The sequence below is a fragment of the Orycteropus afer genome, unplaced genomic scaffold, assembly GCF_000298275.1.
Source record: "Orycteropus afer afer isolate SDZICR_OR568_19922 unplaced genomic scaffold, OryAfe1.0 scaffold00002, whole genome shotgun sequence".
Taxonomy (NCBI): domain Eukaryota; kingdom Metazoa; phylum Chordata; class Mammalia; order Tubulidentata; family Orycteropodidae; genus Orycteropus; species Orycteropus afer.
Genome location: NW_006921589.1, coordinates 10782254 through 10793326, shown reverse-complemented (window position 1 = coordinate 10793326; position 11073 = coordinate 10782254). Strand labels below are relative to the sequence as shown.

Below are 11073 nucleotides of genomic sequence, written 5' to 3'. Positions count from 1 at the left end.
TTAGCCACTATGCTACCAGAGCTCCGCAAATGGCCAATGCTTCACTCTGTTGTGCATAGGGTCACTGTAAGTTGGAGCCGACTAGACCAACATAACAACTGTATTTTTAAGCAAATAATGCACACATTATAAGGTTTTTTAAAATCCCCATCCTTCCCCCCCCCCCCCAGCGTTAGTCTCCTATGAGTGCTATGCACCTGGGTACGTTAAAAAAAAAAACTCACTGCCCTCCAGTCATTTCAGACTCACAGGAACCCCTCCTTGGGTTTCCGAGGCAGTATCACTACGGAAGTAGATTGCACAATGTTCATTCCAAGGAGTGGCTGGTGGGTTTGAACCGCCAACCTTCTGCTTAGCAGTCAAACGCCTTAGGCACTCCGCCACTGGAGTACGTTACACGTGAAAAATACTTCGGAAAGCAGGGAAGCTCAGAATCCTCGGACTTTTTTGGGAGAGAGGTGGGGTGTTTACAAGAAGGCCAGGGCCAACTGTAGAGGGACAGCGAAAAAGAGGAAGACCCTCAACGAGATGGACTGACAGTGGTTACAACAATGGGCTGAGACATAGTAACAATTGTGAGGATGGCGCAGGACCAGGCAGTGTTTCATTCTGTGGTACACAGGTTCTCTGTGAGTCCGAACCCACCGGACGGCACCTAACAACAGGACCAACTGTTCCCATAAAGGAGTTGGCTAATTAGGAGTTAGCTGCTCCACCTTGCAGGTCCTGTTCTAAGTATATGGCTCCTAAATGTCATCTCTCCCTCCCCCTTCAAAGCCGCCTTTAGCATTCACCTTAATCAGATTCACCCTTTTAATATGACTGTGTGGAGGGGGGTCGCTAAGGGGTAACAGTGGGGGTGGGGGTCGCCAGCCCTCAGCCGTGGGCCCCTTTCACAGGAGCAGTTCCTCTGACACCCTGAAGAGGGCAGCAAGGCTCCGGTGACCGACCACCTGGGCTACGCCTGTCCCTCTAGGCTATGACAAACCCTCGGTACAATCACCACAGCTGCATCCAAGGAGCCCTGCCTGGCGTCGTTTCCATCTGCCTTCGCTAGGAGGCGCATGGCCAACCGCCTTCCCATTTCTATAACACCAGCTGCACTGAAGTCCAGCTTGGGACCTTCAAGGAGTAACAAAGACAATCGACAGCCCCGTCACACCACGCAGCCCGCCAAGAAACAGACACACTCAAGCCTCGCAAACCCCGCCCGGCAGCCGGGAGGCTTATTGCGCACGCGCAGCACGCGCGGCACCGCCCACTCCTGCGGGCCTCTCTTAGAATTCTGGCCGCTCGCGGTCCATTCTGGGAGACAGTGGCTGTGCCCGCCCAGCCCACACACGGGACTTGAGGTGTCCCTTGCCACCCAACCCAGACCTAGGCCCCGGCCCTAACTTGAGGCCGATCCCACCTACCGTCAGCGGCCGCGAGAACTCCCACCCTCCCCGCAGCAGCCGCCAGTGCAAACCGAAAGGCCTAGAGTAGAAGCAGACTACCCCCCAACATGAGGAGGCAGGGCCTTGGGACATCCGGGCGGAGCCCAGGCCTCACGTGGGCGGGGCTTCTGGGCCCGCTGAGCTGATTAAAGGGAAGCTCAGAGCTGGCACTTGACTGCTAACCAGAAGGCTGGCGGTTCAAACCTTCCTCGGAAGGAAGGTTGGGCATTCCTACTTCCGTAGTGATACTGCCTCGGAAACCCAAGGAGAGGTCGCTATGAGTCGGGGCCGACTCGATGGCAAATAACAACAACAACAACAACAACAGAGCTGGCAGGCCACCTGGGCCTGGAACACTGGGGGAGAGGGTGGGCAACCCTCTAATGGAGAGAGGATAGTGTCCTTGAGTCACGCTAACGGAGTAGAAAGAACACCGAAGGAAGCGTAGGATGGGGGTCCGAAGTTTGGATTTGTCAATAAACTCAATCCTTCCCACTGCTTCTTGTCCAGCCTCTTTTCTGTAAAATGAGGGGATTGAACTTAACTGTATCTCAGGTCCTCACCAGCACTAGAGTCGTTTAAGGGAGGAGTTCCCTAAGCCTAAGTTCTGCTGTCTGTCCTCTCCTGCCTCATTTCTCCATCTCCATACTTACTATGTTCTGCTGTCTGTCCTCTCCTGCCTCATTTCTCCATCTCCATACTTACTATGTTCCGTCACCACTGAGAAACTTGAAAACTCTCCGTTCATCCAGTACTTACTACATACAACTCATGGCTTTGCTCAAGCTGATACTTAAGCCTGAAAAAGTGTCTCCACCCATTTCCCCATTTAATCAAAGCCAACCTCAGCGCCCCTTCTTCTGTCAAGTCTTTCCCACTTAACCACCAATCAGAATGAATTTTTCCTTCCTCTTTGCTCTGAGAGCATTATTCTAATCTTTATTACAGACTGATTGCCTTCTGCTTTGCATTTTAGTTAATAATCACAAAGGTCTTTAAGTGCTTTTGAGGAGGGTAGGGACCCTGTATTGTTCATATCTGTAGTTCTAAGACTTTGTACATGGGAGGCACTCAATAAATATTGGTTAATTGAATACTAGGATTCAAATGGCTTTGATACTGTACAGGCAAAATCTCATTCATTCATGACCCAATAAACCATCAAAAGGTCAGTGGTTCAAACACACCATCCACTCTAGAGAAAGATGTGAAACAGTTAGGCCTAATTAAGAGAAAGAAAAGCACACACCTAGTGGGAAATGGGACCTTTAGATGGGCCCAGGTTAGACACACACACACACACACACATGCACATCCTCTCCCTAAGAGAAAGTACAGTTTAGGAGCTGACTCCCCAGCAAGCTGAACTAACCAAACAGCAGTAGGCATCCTGGAATTACTGGGACCTAAGCCCAGGGCTTGGCTCCCCAAAGCCAGGCAGCAAGTCTGCTGTCTCTCCTGGCTCAGAGGGCTCTCCTTCTGAGAGAGCCCGAATCCCATCCCCAAAGTCCTCAGGCAGTGGGCAGAGGCAAGGGAGAGGCTGGGGGATGCAGGAGCAAAGGTTTTGGATGGGGAGAGGAAGCCCATACTCTTGAGCAGCCTTCTCTCTGGACATCTGAGGCTTCCAAGCCTCCTGGGCAATGAAAGGAGATGGAAGTCCTTGACCTAGGCCTCTCTCAAGCCTTGTGCCTACAAAAGAGAGATTAGTCAGGCCATTGTCCAAACCAAGGAGTGATAATTTCCTGGCCACTCCCCAATCTGCTATGGCCTGGGATCATCTTACCAGGAATGGTGTTCTCTAGAAGGAACCCCAAGAGTCCAGCCAGGAAGATGGGCTCTGTCAGCAGTGAGTGCAGTAACACATCCAAGGGGCTCCAGCCTACAAGGGCCAGACAGGAGGGGAACTCTGATACCAACCAAGGCCAGAAACTCTTACCCTTCCAGGGTAAATCTAAGTCTTGGACTAAGGACAGTTCTTTCTGAATTGTCATTCTATCCTCCCCTACCTTTGTCCCTCTACTCTACACGTCCTATACCCAGCCCCTACACACAAGATCCCTGCTCAACACCCTATCTTCTGAGCATCCACATGCCCTGCAGACATGCTTTCAGTGTGCCAGGCACCTTCCTAATCTTATTCCAACATTATCTCCCACTTGTTACCTTCTCTGCTCTAACCTGGGTTTCTCAACATCAGCACTACTGAGATTTTGGACAGGGTAATCCTTTGTTGAGAAGCCCTGGTGGCATAGTGGTTAAAGTGCTCAGCTGCTAACTGAAAGGTTGGTGGTTCAAATTCACCAGTCACTCCACAAGAGAAAAATGTGGCAGTCTGCTTCCATAAAAATGTATAGCTTTGGAAACCCTATGGGGCAGTTCAACTCTGTCCTATAGAGTCACTATGAGTTGGAATTGATGGCAGTGGGTAATTCTTTGTTGTCTGTCCTGTGCATAGTAGAATGTTTAGCAGCATCCCTAGCCTTTACCCACCAGGTGCCAATAACATCCACCCATCCTAGCCCCATGTGTGATGGTCAAAATGTCTTCAGGCATTGCCAAGTGTCTCCTGGGGAATAGGATCACCTCCAGTTGAGAACCGTTGCTCTAGACAAACTAAGCCATTTGCTGCTTCCAGGATATGCCCTAAAACTTTCTACTTCTATGGCTTTGTTTATGATGATTCTTTCATCAGGATGATCTTGTTCTCACAAAATATATTTTATATCTTACTGTCCTTCAAGACTAAGGAGATCCAGTGGCACTGTGATTAAGGCATTGGGCTGCTAAGGTGGGTGGCTCAAACCCACCAAGTGCTTTGTGGAAGAAAGATGAGGCAGTCTGCTTCCATAAAGATTTCCAGCCTTGGAAACTTTATGGGGGTCACTATGAGTCAGAATGGGATGGGTCTTTCAAGACTAGATGAATGTGAAGAAGGAAAAAAAAAAAAAAAAAAAAACCAGCTAACTGTTACTTTCTCCATGAAAACTATCTGGATCCTCTCAAATAGAAGCCATCTCTCTCATTGTTGAGCACCACAGCTCTTTATCTGAAGTCTTCTGGGTTTTGTTTTCTTTTCCTACACATCTCATCTTTTTTTACTAAACTCTAACATGTAGAGGCATCTTTGTATCCCAAGTGGTTAACATGGTGCTAAACAATGTTTTTAAACAAATGGATTAATTGTTTCCACCAAAGCCCAGAGAAAGGTGTGGTGGGGATAGGAGTCCAGAGCCAGAGACCTCAGACCCTTGCGTTCTCACTCCTGGGCTGGTCCTCCTCCCCTCTCCACTTCCCCCACCTGTGAGGAGGGCCGAGGCTTCCCGAAGCCATCTTGGCAGCAGCAGGGCCATGAAGATAGAGAAGCCAACTATGAAGACATTTCGCCCAGAGTCAATGTCAGCCAGATGGAAGCTGGAGAATCCGGTAGACAGAACCACAGCCTGCGTCACTCCTAGCACCCCACCTGTGTTGTATGGAATAAATCCAGGGGGTTGGGGGAGGGCTGGCACGGAACGGGGTAGCGCAAGGCTGGGCAGGTGTTGGGGGAGAGGAGAAACAACCAAAAGGCTTGTTTCTGATTCTGCAAGAATCCCAGAAGCCCAGTCAAGAGGCCAAGATCCTAGGATATTCAGAAAGCTACAGTGCAAGCCATGAACAACTGGTTGGCCTATCCCGGTGGCTACAGGCTCAATATCAGCTCTGCTGGTACATCCACTCACCAAGCACAGGCAGCGGGATGGTGGTGAGAAGCTGGGCCAGCCGGGGAGAGAGCCCAAGTCCCATGCACATCAGCCCCACCAGGTAGGCTATTCGCCAGGATCCAGCCTAGTGAAAAAGACACACTAGAAAACACAGCTACCTCCTCGGACTCTTCCCAGGTCTTCACGTGACCACCTCCTTCTCATTATCCAGATCCCAACTCACATGTTACCTCCTCCAAGAAGCACCCCCAACCACTCTATCCAAAGTTTCCCCCTTTACTCAGCCATTACCCTGCTTTGTTGTCTTAATAGCACTTATCACTCTGGAATTTTTGGTTTTGTCAGCCTCTCCTTCCATGAAGTCCCCTAAGAGGACAGCGACTTTGTCTGACTGTTCCCTGGAACTCTAGCCCTGACACAGTACCTGACGTATAGGAGTTCAACATGTCCTCCCCACACTTCCAGTTCTGCATACCACTCCTAAGCACCTCCCTAGGGGAGACAACTGGCGTGGAGAGCCTGGCAGAGTGGTGGGCACAGCTCACAATCAGTGTGAGTTCCCTTCCCTCTCCTGCACCTCCAGCTCCCCCATCCCAAGTTAGAGAATCATACCTGCGTAAGACTCACTGTACCCACATTGGGGAAGCTGGATGCAGTGCCCATGGGACTCCCCAGCAGCCCGGCCAGCACACTGCCCAGACCCTCCAGGCTTAGCCCTCGACTACAGGCATGTGGAGGTGGTGAAGGCAGACGCAGAAGCCGGCCACACAGAGCATAGCAGCCCAGGGAGCTGATGGAGGCTGCCAAGGCCATGGAGATGCCTGCAGCCAAAGCTGTGGGCGTCAGCAAGGGCCAGTCCCACTCACCTGGGAAGGAAGAAAGAGTGGTTTGGGGGCCAAACTCAAGTCTGGAGCATCTCCCTGCTGCCAACCGCCTGTGCCACAAGAACCCTAGATGCCTGGTTGTCTTTGAAGACAATGTCTTGGGACAAAACAACTGAACTCTTAGGATAAAGGCCCATTTCCTTGGTCTACAAAGTCCCTTTGTTCTGACCCTTACCTCTCTTTCCAGTCTCATCTCCCACCACACTCCACCTCACTTCCTTCACTCCAAACACACTGGCCTTGTTTCAGGCTCTTGTACTTGCTGTGCTCTCTCCCACCACAGGACCTTTGCATGTGCTGTTCTCACTGCCTAGAATGCTCTTTCCTCTTGCCTTCATCCATTTATCCTCTACTCATCTTTTACATTTCCGCTCAATGATCACTTCTCAAGTATACCTTTCCTGCCTTGCCTGACAAAGTTAAATTCCCCCATAAACTTTCCTCACACAAATGCATCACCTCTTTATTACACTTACCACAATTGCAATTTTTCATTTATTTGGGTGACTATCTAGTTAGGGCAGGTACAGTGTCATCATTGTGTCCCCTATCCCATGCCTCGTACATAGTCAGCACTCAACAGAGTGCTTTACTAGGCACTTTACTATTTACTCAACAGAGATCTTTACTAAATGAATGAACAAATTTCATATATAATGCCTCAAAAGCAAACTTGATACATAGGTCACCAAGTCAAATGACTATAGGAGTAGATGGCATAAAAGTGTAAATTGGGTAAAAGAAATATCAATAAGGAGTTGGGGGAAGTTGTAGAAACTATAGATTTTTTGAACACTGGCCCAAATAAAAGACCTGGGGTGAGGGGCTGAAATTAACCCTCAAATTGGCAACTCCTTTATCTGTTTTCTTTATTGTAACAAATATACATACAACAAAATGTTTGACATTTCAGTGTACAGTTCAGTGATATTATGCTCATGTTGTTTAACCATCACCTTATCTGTTCCCAAATTATACCATCACCCTTAACAGAAGCTCAGTGTCTCCTTCCCATATGTTTTGAGAAGACACAGGATTTAACTCGAAAGAAGCCCATAAAATCTTTGAGTTTGAATAAACAAACACCTTTATGTGAGTAAAGGACAGAGGACTGGAAAACTGACCTGGGTGAGGCAGCCAAAACCATGGTGCCTCAGTGGGGGCAGACAGCTCTAGGGGGATAGTGCTGAGGCCCAGAATGGCAGAGAGGATCCACACACAGGCCACAGGGATGAGTACCTGAGGGGCAAAACAAGGACAGAAGAGAACCTATCCCCTAGAACCTTCTGAGCCAGCCTTGGAGGGATAGACAGAAGCCAAAAGTTAGCAGGCCTTCCATGCCAGCCCCACTAACCTCGAGTGCCCTGCTCAGGCCCCCACATACCGATAGGAGCCGAAAGGCAGGGATGTGAGCAGGCGTTGGAGAGGCTGAAGCTGGCCTCCAGGGCCATGGGGGTAAATGGCAGAAGCCCAGGTGCTGAGAACAGACCACGATGAGCAGGATAAGCCTAGGACAAAGAAAGGCCTTTAGGAGCCAGATGAAGCAACATCCTACAGGGTGTCAGTAGAAGTGGAGTGAGCAGAGTGCCCTAAAAATGGGCCCCAAAGAAGAAAACCCCTGCAGAAGAGGTAGGAAGGACACCTTTGGGGGACAGTGGGAGGAGCAGGAAAGTCAGGGAGACCAGATGAATCAGGGGAAAAATCTTGGATTCAAAATCCAAAACGTGTTGTCCCACACAGATGGCTGGCAAATCTGATTGGGCCAGCAGCTCCACCCTCCCCTAGTTCCACACACCCCACTGGTCACCATCCCACACCTCTTAGGACTCACGTACAGCAAGGCCAGGCCCCAGTGAACAGAGCAGAAAAGGGCCACCTCCCTGTGAGCAGAAAGCCCTGCCACAACCAGGCCAGGGGCCAGAACTAGGGGTCCACAGTGGGGGAACAAGCGGCCAGGGCCTCCCAATAGCCCCAGTGTACCCTGCAGCAGCCCGGACACCACCACCGCTCCAGACACCTGGGGAAGTAGAAGAGAAGACACTGCTCTCAATCAGGTTGACTTCAGCCTGGACCTCCCAGGTCCCTCTCCCAATTCCTTCCCCCAGAGCATCTCAGTCCCAGCATAATGGAAACAAGGGCCTCCCAATCCTCCACTTTAGCTCTTCTGCTCCCCAGGAACTCACCTCTCGGAGAGAAGTGTTCCTGAGCTCCAGGCCCTGGCAGCCAGTCCCCCGACACAGGCGCAGCACGAGGGAGGCTGGGCAAGGTTTGGAGCACAGAGAAGAGAAAGGTGGGTAAGATGGAGCCCCACAGCTCTACTCTCCTAGCTGATGCCTGGCCCCTAGAATGCTTAGAAGTCCCATCATTGCCCAATCTCAATCCTGCCCCTACTTCACCCTATGCTCAGATTAGCACCCAGCCCACCCTCACCCCATGCCTTTGCTCTGTGCTCACAGTTCCCAGGTGTCTGGATGGCCTTAGGTAGCTTCTGGCTGGTCAGCACCAGGGCAGGGATGAGGAACTCAAAGGATGGGGCCTGGACAAGGGGCAACCTGTAGAAATACCAGGTCTGGCAGATCTGGACACATGTGGCAGCCAGCAGGGCTCCCGCAGTGGCTGCTACCCTCCAGGGCCCTTACTCCCTCTTCCAGGGAGATGCCTTACCTGCTGCCCATCCAAGTTTGCAAGGCAGTAGACACACCACTCGAAAAGAGGTTGGAGGCCAGGAGCTGGGCAGGGGAGTAAGAGAGTCCTCCTGGGGGGAGGCTGCGGAGGAGGAGCAGGTGGGAGACACAGAGCAGAGCAGCCAGGACAACGAGATGCTGCAGGGGAGGCGAGGTGGTCTTCAGGCATGCAGCTCTCCCAAGAGGGTCTCTCATGCCACGCTACCCTCCCCCACCAACACCCTTTCAGCCAGCACCAGCTCCTGCACCTCTGGCTCCTACCTGCAGAGCCAAAAGACAGCTGAAGCCCCAGGGAGGAGGCCCACCCAGAGAGGCCCAAGATGGATATGAGAGGCTCTGGGGAGCAAGGGGTGATGGCTGGAGAGCCAGGGCATCCTGGGAGCCCACAGATCGGAGTTGGTTGGGATGTGCGGGTGATCGGTTCATGCTGCCCTGGCCTCTAGCTGGTCTTGGCTGCCCTGGGCCAGAGTTAAGAAGAGAGGAAGAGGTCAGAGTTTGGGTGGAGTTAGCTGCCTGGGGTGGGGAGGGGGTGGAGGTGTCAACGAAGCGGAGCGAAGGGATGAGAGATTTGGGGCAGGACACGGCCCTTTCACCTTTGCCCAGCTCTTGTGCAAACTTCATCACCCATTAACTGGGGAGCCAAGTTCTGGACCCCTCCCACAAGAATCTCCATCCAGATCCCCTACCCATAGACCAGGCTCTGGAAAGTAGGATAGGAGGGTGAGGAGACCTAGCAAATTAACATGGGGAGAACTTGTAGACTGTATTCTCCCCTCAGCAAAATTTAGAGCTATCACTATTGCATCCAATGTTCTCAACCCTTTCAGGACCAAAGCCCCTTGACTACCTCAAAATGAAATATAAAAATATACTTAATATCACACATGACGATGACTACCACTCCATATAATGTCCTCACATAAAGAAGAAATATAGGAAAAGTAATTCATAATAATATGCATTTTAATACGTAAAAGCGTGACTACAACTAAACCAGAAGACAGTGAGTAGTCCAATCCCCTCATCCATATGCAGAACTACGGTGAATGTGATAGCTACAAATGCCAACACGTACAGGTATTTTACTGGCAACGCAGATGTCACAAGCAGTGCTGCCATTGGTGACCTAATTTCCCAAAACAATAAACAAAATCTTGGCAAAATGATGAAAAACAAGTTACTGTTTTATCTTAATTTACATAGAAGTGCTTTACCGGAAAACAGTCTTATTGAAAATGTACAAAAGCTATTTTGTGTTGACACAAAATAGGAAGATAGCACCAAACTCAGATAAACAGGTTTTTCATGTACATGATGTCTCTCCAGCAGGTCATTCAAAAGTTGTCTTGGGAATTTTTTATAGTTAGAGAAGGACCTGTCTTGAGGGAGATCCTGAGCATTTCAAGATGTCTAGCATCTGACAATGGGTTTGGTTTAGTACCCTACCCAGCCGGACTAAATGCCTGCAGCATCCCCTCAAATCCTCATTGGCAACCAAAATGATACATCAATTTCCAAAATGCTCCCTAGGGGGCAGTACCACTCTTGCTGTGGATCATCTTTCAGACCCAAACCCATCACCATGGAGTCAATTTGAACTCATAGCAACACTCTAAGGACTGAGAACTGCTCCATAGGTCTTCCAAAGCTGCCACATTTCTCCTACAGAGAAAACAGACTGCCACATCTTTCTCCTACATAGCAGCTGGCGGGTGTGAACTGCCGACCTTTCTGTTAGCAGTGAATGCTTTAACCACTGTGCCACCGGGGCTCCTGGAGATCATCTTGTTGTTGTTATGTGCCGTGGAGTCAGACCCGACTCACAGCGACCACTCCTTGGGCTTCCGAGGCAGTATTACTACAGAAGTAGATTGCCCCATCTTCCTTCTGAGGAGTGGCTGGTGGGTTTGAACCGCCAGCCTTCTGGTTAGCAGTCAAGTGCCTTAGGCACTATGCTACCAGAGCTCTTGGAGATCATCTTAAGCAGTTGCAAATATTCTGAATCCAATGGCCCGGAACATGTGTTTTTCTTCTTCCAGTGATAACACAGCCTTGGAGTTTTCTCAACCTTGCAGAGTACTTCATGTCAGGCCAGCGAGGAAGTCAGGGCAGAGTGGTGTGTCTACAGGACTGCCCTCAAGGAGCTCTCGGGGCTCTGATGACATACACCATTTGGCCCCTCTCCAGATGTGCTTCAGGATCCACACAAACATGTAAAAGGTAGGGCCAACCTCATGACAGTCACCATGAGTGTCCATGGCCTCTCAGGGTCAGCAAGGCTGGGGTCCCAGTGTGCTGGGAGCAGGGACAGGACGTGTTTGAAACAGGAGCCTGCAACTAACAATAGGAAAGTTCTGAAAAGGGGTTC

General features: G+C 50.4%; 1 protein-coding gene across 1 annotated transcript; it reads right to left on the bottom strand.

The window, feature by feature from the left end:
* Window positions 1-2832: 2832 nt before the first annotated feature.
* Window positions 2833-9131, bottom strand: SLC23A3 (solute carrier family 23 member 3). Its single transcript, XM_007935699.1, has 12 exons — window positions 8967-9131; window positions 8686-8843; window positions 8476-8573; window positions 8205-8278; window positions 7857-8038; window positions 7406-7529; window positions 7146-7260; window positions 5750-6003; window positions 5156-5261; window positions 4735-4899; window positions 3220-3315; window positions 2833-3125 (listed from the first exon to the last, which is right to left on the bottom strand). Exons 1-12 carry the CDS (start codon window positions 9129-9131, stop codon window positions 2833-2835), a joined length of 1830 nt encoding a protein of 609 aa, XP_007933890.1.
* Between the last annotated feature and the right edge of the window lie 1942 nt (window positions 9132-11073).